Here is a 23529-nt window from a genome sequence, read left to right on the forward strand (position 1 = left end):
ATGACTGCAGGAGGGGAAAAGAGAGAGAGAGAGAGAAATGAGAGGGGAAGGGGTGGAGAAGCTCATGGTCGCTTCTCCTGTGTGCCCTGACCAGAAATTGAACTCAGGACATCTACATGCTGAGCTGATGCTTTACCACTGAGCCAACTGGCCAGGGCCATATAATGACTTTCATTTCAAAGAACATTGGCTTATACCATTCTAAATTGTTAGGATGATTAAGCCAATATTACATAAAGGCAAAAAAGTGAGAGTTAAATGGTTAATTGGAAAAGGAGAATGTACAGAAATTGTAAGGAAACCAAGTAAAAAGGAAATCTCACGATTTAATCATCAGATTGTAACCTTATTAAGAATTTCCTCTTCTGTTGCATAAATGCTTGAGTTGATTTTAACCTATAGAATTTTAGGTTTATTTACATATATCTTAAGGCTTATCTAGGCATCTCACTAGATCATTGGTTTTGCCGAGTGTTATGCATTTATGACACATTAAAAATACAAATATTTTAATAAGAAGTATATAAAAGACAACAAAGTATTTTCCCATACATGTATATGTATGATTTGCTTTACTCAATTTTGGCATAGATGAGTAATTACAAATAATTATCTTTGCTGTTATATATGTTACAATTAAACAGTGAAGCATACTGTGGTAGTAACTATGAGATAATCACATCTCCAGCATAATTAGCTGGTATAGGACAGAGCAAAGCATCTCTAATACCCTAGACTGTGATTATATTATGGTGAATATACCCTGTAGGTTGCTTAATTTCTATTGTAAAATGTATACATTTTATAATAAAACTTTTAAATGAACTTTTCTTTTTACAAAATATATATTAATAGTCATACATTTGAATAGTCAGTAAAATTTACGTGTAGTTCAGTAGTAGCTGAATTTTAGTCCTTGTAGTTCATTGTTTATTTCTCTCTACACTGCATCTACATCAATATCCCATGATCTAATAATGTAGGAAAAAATAAGTGGTAATCCAAATATTTAGATACTTAAAAGATTAAAATTTAACAGAGAAAAATATATCTTGCTAAAGAATAACTAAATTCTCTGACATTTCAGTTATATCCTTTTGCTCTCTAAACATAAACATTACATACTACCTATTTTTGAATAGTTTTAATGTTGTAGCAGGTTTTAATTTTTCCTATCAACCCAGTTGGACCATATATCTGAAAATCTATTAAATAATATTGATATATTTGCTGCTATTTCTTTTTTTAGTATTGCTTGTGTGATCACTTTGTTGGATTGCCTAATCAATTTAAAATCTTTTTTCTCCCCAATCCGAATCAAATGCCTGGTTGGTTGACTTGATATTGCTTTTGTTTATTCTGAATGATTCCCTTGCAAGGTCAAAGACTTATTGGACAAAAAGAGGAACACTAAAAAGGAAGACAAGTGTTTTCTGTTGTAAAAGATGATTTCTGTTCAAGAAGTCAGAAGCAAGCAGACTGCAGTACTAACCATAGGTTTACATTTATGTGTTCCCCAGTGCAACAATGACTACGTGCCTGTGTGTGGCTCCAATGGAGAGAGCTACCAGAATGAGTGCTACCTGCGGCAGGCTGCCTGCAAACAGCAGAGTGAGATACTTGTAGTGTCTGAAGGATCATGTGCCACAGGTACGTATGTGATCCTGAAGACTCCCTGAAACATTCTGAATGAATTACGAACCTCAAAAACCATGTCTTGGTTTGACTGTTATTTTCAGATAAATAATTCATACTATAATTGGCTAGAAAAGCTTCTTATTCCTTTGTACAAAGCATGCATTATTCTTATTTTATGTATTTTTGCATTCTAAGTCACTTCTGGACAAAGGGGAAATCTACCATAAGGATGTTGGTAGATTTTAATAGATACGTTATTTAATAAAGTGCAGACAGTTGAATAATATAATTAGAAATCTAGACTGAGCACTCTGCTGTTAAATTTATAGAAACCTATCTATACATGGATACATTTGTTTGTTTGGAACAACAGCATCATCTGCTATAGAGCAGCTTTGCAGATTGGAGTTTGGAAGTCAAGACATGGCTGACCTTAACAGCTCTACAAAATGCTCTTCTTACCATTTAGTAGACTATTTTGAAGACTACATTGGTGGTGGACATTACTCTTAATGACACCTGTCCTATCTGACACAGTCAGCCTAGGATTCCACAGAGCTTTTTACTTATAGTGTACAAAACTGCTGTACAGAAAGTGAGGAGGAAGAGTTACTGAATGGGCTCTTTAGCTTTTCAGGTTGTCTTTTTGTGTGCAGTGGTTGTCAGAGCTGAACAGCACTACAGGCAGGGGGGAAATCAGAGCTAACTTGATAAAGCAGTGCTTTATAATGAAGCTGAGTTTTCATGTTAGCCTCGAGACATTAGAATCATATATATTAAAGAAACTTGAATGTCCCATGGTAATTTCCTTAATAGCAAATGTGCGTCTTTCTGGAAAATCATAATTTCTGAGGAATTGGATGATATAAACTTGTTCATGAAAAAATAATAATGAATAAAATATAAACTTCCTTCAAAAATAGAAATATAGACTAGTTCCGGGAAAGGTCTCTTTTATTGAAAAATACCTCTTAGATCACAGGTATTACTATTCTAGGAAATCATGTTAAAACTTATGTATGTGTTGGCTGGGGCAGGGTGGTAAATGAGCAAAGAGAAAGTCTCATATTCTTTAAAAGATTATCTTAAGCTTATTGATTATTAGTAATTGTAAAGTTCTAAGTTGTACTGGTGACTATCAAAGTTTCTAAGAAGTAGCAGAAGAATAAAACATTATTTCTCGTGGACAGTAATTCAGGCTTTCTGGTTTTGTTTTTAGTTTTTAAGTAGTTTTCTCTCTTATGTGATTCTTTGCCTCATGATATGAATGTCCTTTCTGGAAGGGTGAGTGAGAGGTAATCTAGACTGGTACTCCACTTATTTACTGGAGCAAACAGATCATTGCTGCTCAATCCGTGAGTAAGAAATAATGAATGAAAGTGACAGCAACAAGCGAAAGTTATTGGACCATCTTTCCCAGTAGGAAAGGAGGAAGATCAGCATGCTACTCTCAGAGTAAGCATGGGGAGATTAGAAAGAAAGAGAAGGAGCAAACAGATTATGAAAAAGCAATCTACTATACCTAATGAACACAAAATAAAAAATGAGACTTTAAGACAACTGGAATAGGAAAAGAAAAAGAAACCTCTGACTCCCAGATACCAAGAATGATGTAGGTAAATACCAAAGAGTACTAAAGAAAGAATATGCTTATTCAAAATCATGTAGAATATCTGTCTCTGACAATTGCCAAATGAGAGCTAGTAGAAAATACTCATAATAAGCAGTCAGAAAGATATGATTATGGCTAACAACCTTTGGTAGCAAAATTTCTCTTACTTGCCAGCCTCAAAGTTCCCAATTGAATAATCCATCCCTAGCTCATTCACAGACAGATTTCTTCAGGATTTAATTAGCCAGTATTACTGAATGTATCTTTCATTGACTTATAAATCTAAAAGGTTTTCAATCTGAATAATGGTGGAAGAATCAAAGTAACTTTGATTAACCAAGTCTAACTATAAATAAATCAGAGTTCTGACTTTTGATCTAAAGGAGATTCTTGTTCTTTCTTCATAGATTTTTTATTTATTTTTAAATGCTGTTTGATACTGAATGGAGCTGACAAGTTGTGGTCTCTAGGTATAAAAGGCAGTAAAAGATATAAGTTTATATTTATCATATACGGGTTGGCAAAAGTAGATTTATAGCTGTGAGTACATGAAACACAGAGTTAATAAAGCTATTGTAATAATCATAACCTGCAAGCCTTTTTCCAAACAAATAACTGTAAACCTACTTTTGCCAACCTTGTATTTCTTTAAACTTAAACATCACTTTTTGTCCAGAAAATGGTTTGGTATTGGGCAGTCTGGTAAATAGCCTCACTTTTTTGCCTTATAAGAAATGCATTGACAAGGAGCTCAGATTCAAATCCAATCTCATGACTTCTTTTGCTATGTTTTTCTGTTTCACTAATAAGGTTTTAGTATGCTATTAATCTCTTGTTTGCCAAGATGACTCATCTTATAGTACAGAAATCATTAAAGCTTTCCATCACTATTTCATAATGATGCCATGAACTTAAGTGACCCTTTTAAAAATCTATTTCTCCTTCATTTCCTAAATTCTCAATGTGGGTCAAATCAAATGCAAGTTGTCGTAAGAGCCATACTGCATGAATTTTTGAAAACATACATGGCAAATGCAAGCCAACATTCTACTGCAATTTAAAAATATTTATTTCCCTGGCAATGTCATTTACTAGAAAACATATAGATGAATAGGAAAGATGTTAACTCACAATTTTAATTATTATATTCCAGACACAGTAATAAGCATTTTAAAAATTCTATTATGTAGTACTCCTCAAAATAACCCAGTGGGATACACATTACAATAGCCATTGAATAGAGGACAAATAACCTTAAGAATGTTGAATGACATTTTGTATGCCATCCAATGAATAATGTTCTAATGTTTGGAGTTTGGAATCCTAAGCTTTTATGCATTTCCTTTTATATGCATGTAAGCATAGAAAGGTAAACAAGACATGGACCTTTTTTTTAAGTGAGAGAAGGAGAGATACATAAACAATTCCATATGCACCCTGGCCAGGATCCACCTGGCAATCCCTGCCTGGGGTTGATGCCCTGCCCATTTGGGGCCTTCTTTTCAACTGAGCTATTTTTAGTTCCTAAGGCGGAGGCTGGACAGAGCTATCTTCAGCACCCTGGAACAACTTGTTCAAATCAATCAATCGAGCTATGGCTGTGGGAAGAGAAGAGAGTGAGAGAAAAATGGGGGAGGAGGAAGAAGCAGATGGTCACCTCTCCTGTGTGCCCTGTCAGGGAATTGAACCTGAGACTTCCACATGCCAGGCTGATGCTCTACCACTGAGCAAACCAACCAGAGCCATCATGGACCTTGATTTAAGGAAATTTATCATCTTAGTGAAAGAAAAAAAAAGAAATTATACAATTCAAATAAAGCACAGGTAGAAAGTATTAGTGCTATAGTAGTGTAACCTAATATTAGCCCCTGATCATTGTAAGTAATACTGAATTAAACTTTCAAATGAATTCAAATAAAATCAGTTAAATTTTAATTTTAAAAGTGTATAAAAAAGAGATTTGATGAACATTGACCATTCAAGCTCTGCCTGTTCAAAAGCGATGGTGCCATGACTTAAGGTTGTCAGTTCTGTTGACAAGGTTATTCTACTATGGAGATAAATGTATCAGCCTTTTTTGATCTGTTATCATTAAGTAGTCAGGTCACATAATTAATATCCTTATTTTCTACATTTACTAAAAAAAGGTTTTTATTATCCATTGTTTTACCAACCAGCTTGTCATTAAGGAAAGGTTATGATGGCCCAGAGACATAAGACTTAGTCATATTAGCAGTTAATAAAAGACTTGACATTCTGATTTTATAAAGTGTTAGAGCCTGTGAATTTAGTTAATATGAGTTTCCACCGAGGCTGACAATTCAAACTACTGCTCCTTTATAGAAGCCTAATGCCTAACATAACAAGGATGGCTACTGGGGAAGCATCCATTCTTCCATATGGACAGCCTTCTGTGGATTTTCATGCACCATGCCTTTTTCTGTGCAGTCCCAATCAATAAAGTGTCCATGGTAGCAAACAATAGTGTGTTGTTCTATATTAATTGAACTAAAATATCAAGTACAAATTTATGGAAGTGGAATTTGATATTGTTCTTAAACTATGGGTTGAGCTTTCAATGTGAGATGAGGGCATATCAGACAGAGAACACCAGTATGTCTTTTTTACGAGTATTAACATAAAAAATATATAACCAAGTGTATTTAGAATGGAAAGAAGTAGGGAGGCAGAAGGAAGATGATGTCTACATTTAACAAGTGGAGGCAGATGGAAACTCAATGGTGCTAACTTCCAACTAAAAAACTGAATTCTCAGAAATAGACATCCCTGACCAGTTGTAATTATGTAGGAAGGAGGGGGGAGAAGAAATTGAGAAAGAAAAATGCAGAAAGAGATTGTTTTTTATTGCTAGCATCACCTAGGATATATTCAATTTTAAGCATAAAGGCAAAGTTAATCTCACTCTTCTGCCAATTTCAGAAACAAAAGACGCTCTTGGTGGTAGATAAACTCATCCACAATTTTGGTATTTGGAAAATATATTATCAATTATATAAAAAATATTTATTTTTACACTAATTTTCTCTTTGTAGACATGAGATTTAAAAGAATATAAAATTTAATTATGAGTTTATTTGCTGCATACCTTAGCTATGTTTAATTTCTAAATTTCACTGATTGTTATAATCACATTTTCATTCTTTTGTTAATTGTACCAAATTTATCCTGATTGAAATAAATATATGAGTTTACATAGTCCAGTTTAGAAATTATTTTAAACCTAGATAATTCTTTTCTCATGAGATTTAAATATGAAAGTAATAGAGAATATATTTTATAAATTAAGCTAGACAAATGAAGTTGATGTTAATATACATTTTCAGATTAAATATTAATGATTTCTCAATTACCTTACTGTCTTAATAAAAAGAGTAAACCATGGACTAACGGGTTATAAATATTTTAAAATATTTTTCATGCAACAAAGTATTTCTTTTTTCCTTCCAGATGCAGGATCTGGATCTGGAGATGGAGGTAGGAGTTGCTTTTTTATATACTTAATGACTTACATGTGGATATTATTTGTGGACATTTACCTATATATTTGCCATTATAGATTTCTGAGAGAATTTAACAAGTCACATTTTAGGAAAGAAGAGAAAAAATCATTGACCTTATTAAGTAAATGTATGTGCCATGCAGATTATTTTCTGTATTTGTGAATTATACTTAAGAATTCATTGTTTACTTATATATTTGTGTTTGAGTTATGTTTGAGATAGATATGCATGTCAAAACTTCCTAGCAGAAGATTTCATGCACATTTGGGAAGGCAAACAGAACTCATGAAGAAATAATTTAAATATTGTTTTTTTAAAAAAATAATATTGCTATCAATTACCAGGTATTAATATTAACATATATATAACTATCTTGTAAACAAGGTCTTAATTATCAAATTAGTAATTTGAAAATGAAGGAGCTTAAGTTCATAAAAGGAAAGAAAAAGTCATAAACCAAATTTAAAGTAAATGAAAATAAGTGTTTTTATTTCATTGATTAAATTAATCTTTATTTATTTTTACTAAAATAAGACATGTATATGTTTTCATTATTTAATTATGTGTTTAAGGAAGTATTTAAGATAAGAAAGAGTAAGAAACTAAAAATTTGATTTCATGTACTTATTGACAGGATTTTATTAATGGATTGAACCTTCATTGTAAATTTCCCAAAATGCATTATCAAATGAAATCAAACAAAATTTTACCTTTATGCACAAGAAGAAAAAAATACTAGATTTAATTTCAACAGGAACAGTAAGAGGAGAATGAATAGAAACATAAATATTCTCAAGGCTTTGCTTATGGAGCATAAAATGATTATATGTGTGATTCCAGGTAAGGTTTAGTTTTTAAATGCATAATTTGATAACATAAAGAAAAGAAGGCCTTTGTTACAGAAAAGTCATATCTTTACTTGTTTATTGCATTATTGCAAACCTTATTTAGTTCATACAACACATTAAAAAAATATCAAGTAGTCTTATGTACTGAAAGGCTTACCAAGTCCAAATAAGCAATATACAGAGAGCACAATTAGAGAAACATATTAGAGCACAATTTTTTTAATGAAGACTAAAACTAAACAGCAGTCAAAATTTAGTACCAATAGAGCAGAAAATGTATTTAATGTTGCATGACATTTGACAGTCATTTGATGTTAAAATAGTTTTTTCACTACTTCTAAGAAATTAAGTTTGTTCTTTCCCTTCCTCTGATTGATTAATATATTATAGTATTCCTAAGCAGTTTCTGTTTCCCTAGTAGTTTGAGAAGAAGAGCAAATTAAGTCTTAAGGAAACACAAAAAGAAAGCAGGTAGTTCCTTGAGTAGATGTTTCACTATTAAAATGTTAAGAAACTAATCAATTTTGCCTGACCAGGCAGTGGCACAGTGGATAGAGCATCAGCCTGGGATGCTGAAGACCCAGTGTCAAAATCCCAAAGCCTGTCTTGAGTGTGGGCTCATTTGGCTTGAGTACAAGGTCACCGGCTTGAGCGTGGTATCATAGACATTGCCTCATGATTGCTGATTTGAGCCCAGAGGTTGCTAACTTGAAGCCCAGGGTTGCTAACTTGAGCTAGGGTTACTGGCTCAGCTGGAGCCCCCTGGTCAAGGCACATATGAGAAAACAGTCAACAACTAAAGTGCCATAGCAACAAGTTGATGCTTCTCATCTTTCTCCCTTCCTGTCTGTCTGTCCCAGTTTGTCCCTCTCTTTTTCTCTCTCCCTCGCACTAAAGATATAAAAAGAAACTAATCAATTTTAAGAGTTATTAGTAAAGGAAATAGTTTCTATGTAAAATTCCATTTGTATCCCAGCTATTTAGCATTATGTGTAGACTCCCTAACATTGCAGATACTGTGTTGAGCTTCAACTATTCTACTTTTCATAAATTAAGTCTTGTTAATTTTTAGCATAATTTTTTTTTGAGACAGAGAGCAAGACAGAGGGACAGATAAGGACAGGCAGACAAGAAGAGAGAGAGATGAGAAGCATCTATTCTTCATTGTGGCACCTGAAGTTGTTCATTGATTGCTTTCTCATATGTGCCTTGACTGGGGGACTACAGCAGAGCTGGTGACCCCTTGCTCAAGCCAGCGACCTTGGGCTTCAAGCCATTGACTTTTGAGCTCAAGCCAGCAACCATGGGGTCATGTCTGTGATCTCACACTCAATCCAGCAACCTTGCGCTCAAGCTAGTGAGCCTGCGCTCAAGCCAGATGAGCCCACACTCAAGTCGGTGACCTCAGGGTTTCAAACCTGGGCCTTCTATGTCCCAGTCTGATGCTCTATCTACTGTGGCACTGCCTGGTCAGGTAATTTTTAACATCTTTGAAAACAAAATAAAATAGATTACAGAACACAGAATATCTTTATCATTCTTTCTGGCAAAACCATATATACTTTTTTTTGTTTGAGCCTTCTATCATATTATACATTATTTTTCATTTTTATTTATTTTTTAATAATAAGACATGGTTTATGTTTAGTTTCCAGCTTTCATTCATAGTAATTAGCACTTACAAATGCAAGAGAAGTCAACTTCACTCTTCCTTATTGCATTTTATATTAAAATACTTAATTCATTATGATATCCTGTCATCTGAATAAGTTAATTTTGTTTAGGAAATAATTTTAATCTTATGAATATGATGTTTATAACTTAAATTTTATACCCTAGCTGGAAATACTTTCTTTTCCTCATTTTCTTATGCTTTTTGTCCTTTTTACTCTTTCTTTCAGTTATTGGTGCTTTATAGTAACTTGGGGGAAAAAAAACTTCTTAACAGATAATTGTTTTAGTAAACCAAAGCATATAGCCCATTTATTTCTGAATTTTATGTTTTTAAAGTAGTTGTTGTGAAAGTTGTGGTAATAAATATTTATTCTTAGTGACATGAACTATACTGCTAACAAAAATTAGGGAATATTTTATTACTTCATATTCATTTTTAAATATCTCTTAATTTTTGTGAGCAGTATATCTTTTAAATTAGAGATAGAACAATTTTATTTTAACTGGGCTAATATTTTTTTAGTTTTTTTATTACTTTCTTCTAAAATATTAATGGATTTAATATTTTAAAATATTTTTTATTATACACTGTCACAAAAATTAAGTGATATTTTATAGCTTCATATTCATTTTGAAATATCCCCTAATGTTTGTGAGCAGTATATTACAAGATGCCAAAAGAGCTTGATAACTTGAACCTAAAACACTTAGGTTAGCCTTGGCAAGATAGTTCAATTGATTAGAGCATTGTCCCAGTATACCAAGGTTGCAGGTTTGATTCCTAGTGAGGGCACATACTACAATCAACCAAAGAATTAATAAATAAGTTGGAAAACAAATCAATGTCTCCTTTCTCTCTCTCTATTTCTCTCTCCTAAGCCAAAATCAGTTTCCTTTGAATTAACCAGAAGTGACTGAATTACTAGAATTGGTTAATCCAACAATTTTAGCTAATGATTATTCTCAATGAGAACGTAGTCTCAATAGTGTGTATCTAATTAATAATTGGGACATCTTTGCAAGCACTTTTTATGGTTAATGGTTATATTTTTAATTATTTTAATGAAAGTTAACATAATTTCTAACTGGAGTACATTGATCTGAATACTGAAGGGAGCAAATTTATTTGTGAAACATTTATATGTGTGACTATCATAAATGATATCATTAAACCTCCAAATCAATAGTTACTTTAAAATATATTAATTTTTAGTTTTTAGATTATTGTATCTTTTTTAAATGAATAAATATATTAGCAATGAAGATTAGGTCTGATTATTTAAAAATTAATTTAAGTTTAACTTGCTCGCTCAAGAGCATACCTGTCATTTTACTACATTTGAGGGAAGATTTTTACTACAATATAAAAGGGATATAAAGTTTTCATAACATTTATATTAACGTGTTAATGTACATTTTATAAAAAGTTTTAAAATCTTTTTTTTTTACCTGATTCTTTCTGGTCCTGTTGGTTCTGGTTCTTCTTTTTTAAAAGAACTATTTTTAATTTATTGGGATCTATTTATTTAAATGAAACAATTAGAAGGGCTAACTTAATTTTGTAAAACAAGTTTGCTGTGTTTCCACATGATCTGCAAATGTGTATTCATTTATAAAGGTCATTTGTGAATAATATGAAATAAATACTGCATAAAGAAATCTTGATTTTTCCCATTTCAGTGATTGTATCTCTTTAAGTGTATAAGAAAATTCATCAATACAAAGAATAATTTTATGTTATTAGTTTTGAACCCAAGACCTGTTGTTTATGGAATTATTTTCAAAGAAGTTTAGTTGGAAAGAGAACTATCTACAGCAAATAACCTTTTGGTTAGATTAAATGTTGAAGAAGATTCAGATAAACTATAATTAACTTTATATGCATTCCATAAAAAGGTAATGTGTGATAATGAGTAAACCAAATTTTAAAAAATTCAGAAAGTAGTTGAAAGGAAGGAGTTTGTGTTTTAAGTACTTATATATAAATGGAGATTTAATGTTGTAAATATGAAAAAGGGTGTGTGTAGGAGGGATAATAACATCTTATCCACCTACAGACTTCCTTAAGTAACAAATACTGCAGTAAGAAAGAAGTACTAAAAGAGCCAGCCTCCTCTCAAAATCTCTGAGTGTGTGGGTGATAAAAGGATAATTTTTAACCCCTACTTTTCTCTCCAAGTCTTTCAGTCATAAAGACAAGTTTATGAATATTTTTATTACTCTCTTTTAAAACTATTTCTGGATAGATGAGACTTTTGGTATATTAGAGTCTTACAAAAAAATAAGTCCAGTAAAATGGGAATTATATTTTAACTACTAAAATAATGATAAATACATTATCCTGTATACATTCTTAGAAGTCTGGAGGAATTCACAATTAAATTTTAATAAGATCATGTGGCATAGGTAAATGGGTATATTTTTATTTCATAAGCTAAAATGAAACACTGGGCTTATGATTTCAACTTATATAATTAAGTAATTTTAAGAGGAAAATTTTCTAATAAATGTCAGGCTTGTATAGCAATAAATAAAGCAAAATTTATGCTTATTATTTGTGAAAAATCTGATTTTTTTTTATTTATCCAAGTAATTATTGTTATGATAACTTTGTTGTAGAAAACCTGTTCTGATATGCTTTTATTTAATACAAATGTATCCTATGTAATATTTCTTTATGTAGTATTACTCAGAATTTCATAATTAAGAAATTTGTGTCACATACATTTTGAATAAAACAATAAATGTTTACATTGCAATAAACCGTAGACCTTACACAGCCATTGTAGATGATATGAATTGCTAAAAACAGGGTTTTAAAAAGTTTGAGACCCTAAAAAGAAATTAAAAAAAATTCTTATGTTTCTAATGTGAATTTGATGATATTGAGATATTTGGCCAAAATGAACAAGCCTAATATATATATTCTTGGTACTGTGGCAAGATTTCTGGAGCTGTAAAGATGAATAGGACACAACTCTTTACACTCAAATAAGTTACATGTAAATTCTCTTCTTAGCACACAATGGGAAAAATTATAATTTTCATTTACAGAAGAAAACAATTCCTTGCAGAAGTAAAATATTAAATATATTGTAAATAACAAAGAACTGAATATTCATTTTATAAAATATTCTTATATAAAGCTAAGTAATGTATTTGTTCCATGTTGCCAAATTTATTTCCTTTCCTTTGCAAAGTAATTTACTTTGCACCTTCTTTACCTTACGGTCATGGTCAAGTTCTGGCAAATACAGTATGCTTCACCATGTATTTTGTCCACTGGGTTCACATTACAACCAAAGTCTGACATGTGTCAATTGTTAGCCACTTCAGCTGAAATACTAATTCGGTAAAGAGATTCTACCATGTATACAAAGTCTGAGATTTTTCCATAGTAGTTTATGGGGAGACAAACAGAAACTACCCTTGATTTTTTGTTCCATGCCTGAGCTCTGCTGTTCATTCTGAATATGGGCTTATAACCCTCTGAACCTCAACTAAAATCTTATCTCAGCTTTCCATAAGTTGGGATTTATGTTGCTTTCTCTTTGCCTCAAATAAAAGCAATATGGCAACAGTAATGAAATAGAGGTAGAATGAATGGGAAACATGTAGTAGATAATGAAATTAAAAAAATATTGCCTGACCTGTGGTGGTGCAGTGGATAAAGCGTCGACCTGGAAATGCTGAGGTCGCCGGTTCGAAACCCTGGGCTTGCCTGGTCAAGGCACATATGGGAGTTGATGCTTCCAGCTCCCCCCCCCCTTCTCTCTCTCTGTCTCTCTCTCCTCTCCCTCTCTCTCCTTTCTATAAATGAATAAATAAAATAAAATAAATTTAAAAAAATATTAAAAAAATATTAAAAGATAACAGAAGGTGGGAAACAAAGTGAGAATGACGGAAAATGAAAAGGAAACTTATCATCATGGCAATACTTTGTTTTCTCATATGGCTACCATCTTAAAAATAAATATCACTTTTTTTTCTTCTAGTAGAAGAGTAATAATTGTCTGAATTTCCAAAGAACATTGCTTAGAAATATGAAATGGATACTACAAACTTTTGTCTGAATCATCCATATGGGTTTTAAAACCATGTCTAAGAAAAGGAATGTAATAAGGAAATGGCTTTGGATTTCAAACCAAAAGATTTATATTCTAGATTTTTAAATGGTTTAAAAATGCTTATTTGAATTTTTACTCTCAATCTCCTTGGAGATTCATTGTTTTATCAGTAAAAGAGAATAATATCTACTTATAAGAAAGATGATTATAAAAAAACTAATGTAAAAAACTTTGAACTCCAAAAAATTAAAAATAAAATTAAAGGATTTTATATTACCTTTGCCCTATAGTCCCAGTTATTCTGAGGTATAATTTCTATGAAGAGTTTAATTAGAAGTACAAATCTTTTAATTAGTGATTTTTATCATTTGTGGTTTAAAGTATTGATGCTGAGATAATAATAAATCTATGAATTCAATTACCATTCTCAGTATTTAGAGATGGCTAGATCTGCACCTTGAAAAGAAGTGAAATCAGAATGTTGACATCAGAGGAACTGTGGCTACATAAGTCAATAAGAAATAAGAAATTATGTTAAAAATTTTAAAACAGCAATTAATTATTCTCAAAAATGCAAAGGTAGGCATATTGCATTGAGCATTGCAATGTTTTTCTGAGTGAATATGAGCTTTTTAGAAAGAGATTCTTTTAAAATAGAGGAAAAGATTTTATTATAGTTCTACAACCTAACAGTATGAATTAGGTGAGTCTGAAAAAGGATGCCTACACTCCTGTATAATTATTTTTAAAACATCCTATGGTTCATAGAAAATACTATTTTAACATTGACTTATTTAATCACAATCATAGCTTCTGGAAGTGTGGATAATGATCAGAAAGGATGAACATCTTACCCACAGTCCCAACAATAGTATAAGTGGTAACTGAGCCAGTCCTTGAACTTTAAGAAGAAAGGACACTATAGTCTACAAGATCACCCTACCTTTTTTTAATAGCTTTCTGCAATAACTACACTAGACCCTGTATTTGTAGTTTATGCAAATGATCAACCCTATCAACAGTCATATATTTTTATTGTCTTATCTCCTTACTCCCTTTCCACTCTCGTAGTTTATTTCTGAATTCATCTCTTCCATTTAACATAGAACTCAAACCCCTGTGGGTTTTAGCTGTCTGTTAGTTAAGCTAATCATACTCCTCAGTCCATAGCACATAATGATTGCCATCTATTCTCTTCTATTAATTTCCCCCTTTATTTCTTATCCCTAACCTCATTCCTTTTCTTTTATAAGTATTTGCTCTAAGGTATTTAGTATACTTCAAATCTTGGGAAAATAAAAACAAGAATGGTTATGTGTTTAGCAGCAAGAAGTAGTGCTTAAAAACATGCCTAGAGCTACACTGGGTGGATTTGGTCCTGGCTCCACCACTTAACTAGCAGGTGGTAGAAAGGTTACTTAGACTTCTGTTTTCAGGTTCTTCAACTGTGATCTTGACAGGGTTCCCCTGGGTGCAGACTCTGAGGTGGAGTTTTGTACATTTGAAATAAGTAGGACTCTCAGAATTAGCACCTGTGGAAAGGAAGAAAACAAGATTGGGCAGAAAGAAAGTTGAACTGTTGTAATTCAAAAGATTCACACCAGGCCCACCTGGAGCTTTCAAGATGGGATGGTCCCTATGAGTTATATGAGTTGGAGGGATAAGGTTGGGCTTTTAGACCCCACCGCTGAGGCTGGCAACCACAGAAAGGGATTGTTGCTAGGGTCAGTGGCTGTCTTCAGCTGCAAACTAAACCTGGAGAGGGACTCAGCTGTGAAGTGTCTGTGAGCAACACTCCCAGCAACTGACAAGGGGAAAATATAGACCTTACATCATAGCATCCTTTACAGTCCATAAAATTTAAAAGAAAAAACAAAACAGACAAATGGTTGCCCTGGTGGAGGTTATTTTTTGCAAAGTGATCCAAACAGTAAACAGATAAACAAGGAAAAACATAGACTATCATAATGAATGCCATGTAGGAGGGGAAAGGTAGGATAAGGGAAGGTGAGGGGTAAGGTTCCTAATTTGTTTAGGGTGCTCAGGAAAGCCTGGACAAATATAAAGAAGATGTGAAGGAACAAACCTTGTAGATAAGTGAAGGAAGGACATTCCAGGACAGCAAAACCTCTGAAGCAAGTGTATAACTGGGTGTTCCCAAAAGATTAGGGATGTAACTGGACCAAAGTGACTGAGACAGTGCCCAGAGATGAGGAAGGGAGGAGATGTCCCTTCCTGTGAATGAGCTAGATTCCACCACAGATCTGGAGCAGGGGGTATATTATGATCTGACTGATGACACTACCTGGCCACTCTGGCTGCTGTGTTGAGAACACAGTGTTTGAGTAAGGAAGAAAGTAAAGAAGATTTCTTCAATTAGAAGTCAAAGTTTCTTTTGTCTGATTGTTGTTGATGTTCAGCAGTTTGTAGGATATTGTTTGTCTTTAGGATATTGTCATCTTATATGTACCAGTCTGTTACCCATCTGAGGTACATTTTCTATTGTTCTTTATTGAATAAATACCCTAGATTTTACTGCAGCAAAATCCATTTATTTTCTCTTAAGATATTTTTGTATTTTGTGTTTTATTTAAGATGTCTTTTTCCTGTTTTGTTATTTTTAAGTAAGCAGAAAATTTCCCTTGTTTCCAGACAGTATTTAATACATAGGAATCTCTCTGTATGCTGCAATGCATGCCAAATTGTATTTAATTTGTTTCAAATTTGGATTTAAAAATATAGCTTTTTGCTGTACTAAATATACAATCCATATTGTAGCATATGATTTTCAATGTGTACTTAACAAAGAGTAATTTCATTTTCTCTGGTAAATTACACACTTCTTATAGCTTTGGGATTTAAAAAATCCAAGAAGAAATAGAAAACAATATGTTTAAATAATGTGAACATCCTGGCTTAATGAGTCAAACGAATAAAATTATTCCAGTTATTGTCAGTTAGTAAACTTCTTCTAAAAAATCTTTTAGCTTTGCATTCTGGGCTGCTGTCTCTCTAAAAAGAATATGGAGTAGGAGGAGAACTGGATTGTAAATAAGGTTAGACTAGAGCTTCCAAACTGGATCTATTCTTAATTAAATAATATTTATTATAAACTTAATCTTTGCCACATTTTCTCTCATTTTCCAGCTGTCCTCCTCAATCCTGTATTTTGGCTAACTGGGTGGCTCTTCTGATATCAATATTACCTTCTTTTGCTGAAGGCCACCAACAAAATGGTCATTGTTAGTGGAATCAGTTAAAGGAAGATCTCATTTCTATGATGACATCTACACAAAACTGATGTAGTCTCCGCATATCTGGTCCTAGCTACATTAAGAAATCTTGCATGATCTTGTAAGCATTGAATTAGGGCAAGAGTCATTTCAGCTACACTGACTGTCCTCTCCAGAGACTGTAGCACTAATAGAAAAACATGACCTTTGGCAACTTGAATTTCTGACACATTGATTTAAGTGATCGCGGTGGAAACTTGGTGAAAAAAAAACATGTTGAGCTATATAGTGTCATCTTTCCTGAACCCTTTGAGCTTTGAGATGCAGTCTGAGATCTAATCCTTGAAGGTTGGAGAGTTTACAATGTTGAGAATTTTATTCAGTTGCTCAAAAGAGAACCACAGTAGTAGCTTGAATGTGGTTATGTCTGAAAGTAAGTGTTATTTTTAAATATAATGAAAGAGAAACACAGCTGTCAGTTTAGATTTTTTTTTAAAGGAATTAGTAGTAGAGTTATTGTACTGCATTGTAAGTAGTGGGATAATCCTCACTGGTTATATTTTGGAGCTCATGCCCCTGCTGCTTTGAGGTCCATGCTATCCAGCCATGCTAGGCGTTGATTCAGGAATCTCCCTTGGCTTCTCATGAAGAGAGAGCTCCCTTATGCCAGTCTTTGCTTTAAAATAGAATGTGGCAAAGTTATAAAGCCGGTCGAATCCTATAAATCAGTATAGTCTGCAGTTTTCTATTGTGAATTATCCTCAGACCTTTATCTCTAGACCTTCCACAAACCCCCTATCTCAATCCTTAACCATCTCTTGTATAATAGTGAAAACGAGCCTCCTTACTAGGTCTCTCTACTTCTAGTCTTGCACTCATTTTTTCTTACTTGCACAGTCAGAATGATTTATATAAAATACTTTTCGGAGCATATCATTTCCCTGCTTACAGCCCAACAATGGCTGCCCATCATTCTTAGTATAAAAGACGGTTTTTCTTTTTAAAGTGCATGGCATCTAATAATAGTAAATCAACATGTTTGCTTGTGATTTACCTCATTTCCTAAGAGCGGTGTGCCGAAGGGAAAAATGAAGTTGCTTTAGGATTCTCGTTGGTTAGTTTGTAAGTGATTGAGGTAATTTTACCCTGTGTGACTACTTTATTCTACATCCAAATTACTTATTAAAATACCAGATGATTTTGGTCAAAGATAGAATCATTTGGAAATCTATTCGATGCCTTCATTGAATTTAACACCGAACTAGTGAAAAAGGCCCATCTTTTTTTGAGTTTTCAAGAATTACAATGATTACCTCACATAAAATGTACTTTAGCCGTAAAAGAATATTACTTGGCAAATAAAACACTGGATATTAGTTCCTTACAAATAGAAAGTTTCTTAATTTGATAAGGGAGTAGAACTCTGTGAACTTTAGCTTTTACCTTCTGAAATATGCAGTGGTATATGGAGGAGGAAAATGGAGGGAGCCTCCATGTGGTGCCATGGAGATTCTAGAGGAAATAATTTTAGAGTAAGTCACCTCACTGTCACTAAATCTTAAAGATGCAACCAGCAGGATTTCTTAAGACTGGGCTTGGCAGGTAGTAGGTGTTTGACACGTATTTGTGAAATTAATGGATGGATGAATGAATTAGCAGAGCACTGATGTCAAGTCCTATCGTGACAGTTAATGGACGCATATGTGAACCCAGAGACCACTCAGCCATTTTCCAGTAACCTCTAACTCTGGTCTTTGATTTACTTAGAGTAAGCATTCAAAATGCCATAAGAGACGTCATTCCTCAAGAAATCTGCAGAGTGGTTCAATTTCTTCCACAAACTCTGAGTCACAGCTCTTGCCCATACCCTCATCACCTCCATATTCTTCTGTCTCATCTGTTTTACCCCATTCATATATGAAACTGGAGCAACATGGGAGTGCAGTGCTTAGATATAAAATGATATTTATGGGGGATAAAAAGTTGAGTTTGGAGAAATGCTATAAGAGAGTGTTCTGGTGAGAGAGAACAGGAATTCCTCATGCAAAATGTCACAAGAAGAAAAAAGAGAGCGGTGGTGTTCAACATTTTTTTAAAAAAAGAATTTTTTGTCCAACAGGGAACAAAGTAGTTAGAATTTAAAGTAGCTTCTGGCTTGGGTCTGCTGTATTGTTTTTCATGTGTTCTATCTCTTAACATTTCTGTCCATTTTAATACTACAATATTTACTCACTTAATGCATTTCTCCTTTCATTTGTTTCTGTACACTCAACATGTATGTGTTTTAAGAAGAAAATCCAGAAAAAAAAAGCATCCCAGAAATAGATTTTCTTCCTAACTTTACCCCACATGAATTTTTCTCACCTATCTAAAGCATCAATTAATGCTTCCAGAGGATATTTCATTAGGAAAAATAGGTTTCATTCTTGCCAGACAAGACAAAGGTTGAAATTAATATTTCATAGTGCTGAGTAGGAAATCTGACAACCTTCCTCTACCCCAGCACTTTTGAAAATGTGTTGTGTAGAACTTAAATACCTAAAAATGCTACTAAACCAGAGGATTTCTAGTTAAGTGACATTGAGAAATGCAGCATATTTTGATCCCTTTTGAAGAATCACAGGCAGGATGACAACTTGTCCCACTCTGCCCAAGCACCCTTTTCCAGCATTCAGCACAGGAAATTCCTCCCTCCAGCATGATTGGTCACTTTAATCACACACTAAAGACTGAAAATCCATATAGTAAAGAAGCATGCTAAATTTTGTTTAAATGGTGTTTTAAAGGAACATCTCACCATAAAACATTTTTTAAACAGATATTAAAAATCAAAATAATCAGCAATCTATGGTGCACACTTTGGGAAACACTGCTCCAACTTTATGCATTTGTCTGCTCGCTTCTGCAATTCTTTTTAGGGGTCTTTCTATTGCCCTGTGTTGCTGGACACATGGAGACTTGAAGAATGATTCACCTATTGTAACTGCTTGAGTCTCCTCCCCAACCTTAGAATAAGAGTACTTAAGCCTCAAGCCGGAAATGTAAAAGAATCTCCATATAGAAATATATTTCACTACTTTGAAATCATTCTTCTTTCAGTCTCTCACAAATATTTACCTGTCTGAAGGCAAATCTTTTGAGAATTTCTAAGGGAAGATAATACATTGTAAGGAAAGTCTTTGAAAGATCTATATTCCAAGTTCTTTTGCTGTTTGTTATTTTATCATTCTGGATAAGTCCTGAATGTATGTTGAGCAGTATGTGTAAATTTAAAATGATGAGTAAAGAGTTTTGAGGCTGGCATGATATAACATAGGCGTTCATGGGACTCTCCTCTGAGCCCTCTCTCTGCAGTAGCAACAATGTCTGAGGGGAGAGAGGAGAATCAGACAAGGAGATAAATAAATAGAATGGAGTATGAACATTTTCAGTGTCTGCAAAGGGGAAAAGAGCCTCTTAGTTCCACTCAACCATTTTATTTTTCACTAGCAGTTAAAAGTTGCTCAGGTTGAGCACATCCTACACTTGCCACTGCGTCACACACTAGGACTGGTGCCTCTCTCTACACCTGCAAATGATCATAGAAGACAAAGCTCATTTTAGTGAACTCCAAAGGATTGGCCAAGTGAATTTATGAGAGATTCTGTTACACTGAATAATGCATTTGGCTCAACAAAGACTCGAATTTTTCTAAATTCAGAGATATTTTTCTAACGTTTTCTATCTGAGAATTAAAAAGTACTATGTCTGACATTTCTAGCACACAGTATTTACTGATAATGCTGAAGGAGCATTTCCTTTGACAAAGTTTCTAATTTTTGTACCTCTAGGACAAAGCGAAGCAAAAGAAAAATGCAATAGCTGCATAATACTCCCTGAGGTTGCTGGGAATGAAGAGGGATGGATGGGAAAGTGCTTCAAATAGTATATCACTTTTAGGTATGCTTCTTTTAAATTGAACAATGATAGAAACACTGATAAGGTCACAGCACTGCTCATTTACATAGATATATATTTACATGAATCACCTGATATCCATATACCTTATCTTCCCCGATAATTGATAAGTCCAGTGTAACACTCTATCGATTAATTTATACTGTCTCTAATTAGACATTTTAATGATAACCTGTTATATGTCTGATATTTTTTTGTCATATAGTAAAAACTTGCTATAACTCTTCAAGAATTACATATCTCTATTTTTTTTTTTTTTCATTTTTCTGAAGCTGGAAACGGGGAAGCAGTCAGACAGACTCCCACATGCGCCCGACCGGGATCCACCCGGCATGCCCACCAGGGGGCGATGTTCTGCCCCTCTGGGGCGTCACTCTGTTGCATCCAGAGCCATCCTAGCGCCTGAGGCAGAGGCCACAGAGCCATCCCCAGCGCCTGGGCCATCTTTTGCTCCAATGGAGCCTTGGCTGCGGGACGGAAAGAGAGAGACAGAGAGGAAGGAGAGGGGGAGGGGTGGAGAAGCAGATGGGTGCTTCTCCTGTGTGCCCTGTCTGGGAATCGAACCCGGGACTCCTGCACGCCAGGCCGACGCTCTACCGCTGAGCCAACTGGCCAGGGCCATATCTCTATTTTTCAATGAAGAAAATAGAAGACCCAAAGATTAAGTTACTTGCCCATGACCGTGTAGTTTCGTGGCATAGTCAGGATTTAAACCCAGGTCCTTAGAGCTCCAAAGGTCCCCATTTTCTTCTTTTTCATGTGTAGTCTGCAATATGTTTTAAAGTCAAGGATTTAAAATAAAAACTATAATCTTTCATATTAAAATATATTAAGCATTTACTAATTTGATTAAAAGGAAGGGTTGCTCTTAAGCAGGAATTTTACACTAATCAGAGAAACATCTATGCAGTTTATTTTGTGTGATGGAACTGGCTTGTTAGTCCCCTGTGTGTGCACATGCCTCACAAATGTATATGCAGTTTTTTTATTCAGAATATTTATTCTACTAGTGTTTATAGATATTATAGTACTTGTTTCTATGCTATACTAGCTCACTTGGTATTAATCACACAGTGTAATATTATTATGCTTGTCCCAACCATAGATGCTTCATACACATTTTAAAAACCCCTTTTACATGAAACTTAATTTTAGCTAAATATTTTTTTTTATTTATCAATTGATTTTAGAGAAAGAAACATTGGTTTATTGTTTCACTTATTTATGCATTCATTGGTTGATTCTCATATATGCTCTGACTGGGGATAGAACCCACAACCCTGGTGTATCAGGAGGATAGTCTAACCAACTGAGCTACCAGGCCAGAGCTGAAACTTTAATTTTAAAAGGAAGAAACATACATACCAAGAAAATAAACAAGAGCATTTCAGAGGGTGAGAATTTCTTTTACTGAAGTAAATCAGGGTGACATAATACAAAGTGACTGGGTTTTGTGAGGAGAGTGTGTTTGCATGGAATGCCTGAATTATGAGAAAAAAAGGTGCACTAAGATTCAGAACAAAGAGAAGGGAATACAGTATGCCAATGGCCTAAAGGAGATTCTTGTGAGATCCAGAAACAGAAAGAAGACAAGTGTAGCCTGAGTGCAGTGATTGAGCAGGATAATGGTAGAAAAGAAGAGTGGGTATGGGGTGAGGAATTGGGATTTTACTCAGCATGTCATAGGAATTCTTAGTTTGATGTAGTCCTATTTATTTTTTCCTATATTTTCCTTGACCAAGGAGATATAGGAGTAAACGTACTGCTAAGCGAGATGTCTGAGATTTTACTGCCTATGTTTTCTTCTAGGATTTTTATGGTTTCATAAATTATATTAAAGTTTCTAATCTATTTTGAGTTTATTTTTGCATATGATATAAGTTGGTGGTCTAACTTAATTTTTTCTTTTTTTTTTTTTTTTGCATGTACTTGTCCAATCTATTTATTAAAGGGACTGTCTTTACTTCATGGTATGCTCTTGCCTCCTTTGTCAAATATTAATTGACTATAAAGGCATGAATTTATTTTGTTCTTTTTCATTGATTTATATGACTGTTCTTATGCCAGTACCAGGCTGTTTTGATTACAGTGGACTGGTAGTATAGTTTGAGATCAGGTAGTGTGATATTTCCAACATTGTTCTTTAGCAAGTTTAATGAAATTACTCAGTGTCTTTTTTGGTTTTATATAAATTTTTGAAATATTTGTCTAGAACTGTGAAATATGCCATTGGTATTTTCATACAAATTACATAGAATCTATAAATTGCTTTGGGTACTATAGACATTTTAATGATGTGAATTCTTCTAATGAACACAGAATATACTTCCACTTATTTGTATCATCTTCAATTTTTTTCTTTGTATCCAATAATTTTTTTTTGTATTTTTCTGAAACTAGAAACAGAGAGAGACAGTCAGACAGACTCCCACATGCGCCCGAATGGGATCCACCCGGCACGCCCACCAGGGGGTGACGCTCTGCCCACCAGGGGGCGATGCTCTGCCCCTCTGGGGCCTCACTCTGTTGTGATCAGAGCCACTCTAGCGCCTGGGGCAGAGGCCAAGGAGCCATCCCCAGCGCCCGGGCCATCTTTGCTCCAATAGAGCCTTGGCTGTGGGAGGGGAAGAGAGAGACAGAGAAGAAGGAGAGGGGGAGGGGTGGAGAAGCAGATGGGTGCTTCTCCTGTGTGCCCTGGCCGGGAATCAAACCCGGGACTTCTGAACGCCAGGCTGACACTCTACCACTGAGCCAACCGGCCAGGGCCTGCATCCAATAATTTTTTGAGTACAGGTCTTTCACATCCTTGATTAAATTTACTCCTACATACTTTATTGTTTTTGTTATAGTAGATAGGATTTAAAACAATTTTTTTCTTTCTGATAGTTCATTATTAATGTATAAAATGCCACTGGCTTATGAGTATTAATTTTGTATCCTGCTATTTTGCCAAATTTATTTATTAGATCTAGTAGGTTT

The 23529-nt window shown here is 33.9% G+C and overlaps 1 protein-coding gene across 1 annotated transcript in view; it reads left to right on the plus strand.

Moving 5' to 3' along the window:
* TMEFF2 (transmembrane protein with EGF like and two follistatin like domains 2) overlaps nt 1–23529 on the plus strand; it is a 269416-nt gene that overhangs the window by 10636 nt on the left and 235251 nt on the right. The window contains exons 3-4 of the mRNA XM_066279486.1: nt 1521–1650; nt 6719–6745. Of these exons, the coding sequence (XP_066135583.1) occupies nt 1521–1650; nt 6719–6745 (157 nt within the window). The remainder of the gene's footprint in view (nt 1–1520; nt 1651–6718; nt 6746–23529) is intronic.

The sequence above is a fragment of the Saccopteryx bilineata genome, chromosome 5, assembly GCF_036850765.1.
Source record: "Saccopteryx bilineata isolate mSacBil1 chromosome 5, mSacBil1_pri_phased_curated, whole genome shotgun sequence".
NCBI lineage: Eukaryota > Metazoa > Chordata > Mammalia > Chiroptera > Emballonuridae > Saccopteryx > Saccopteryx bilineata.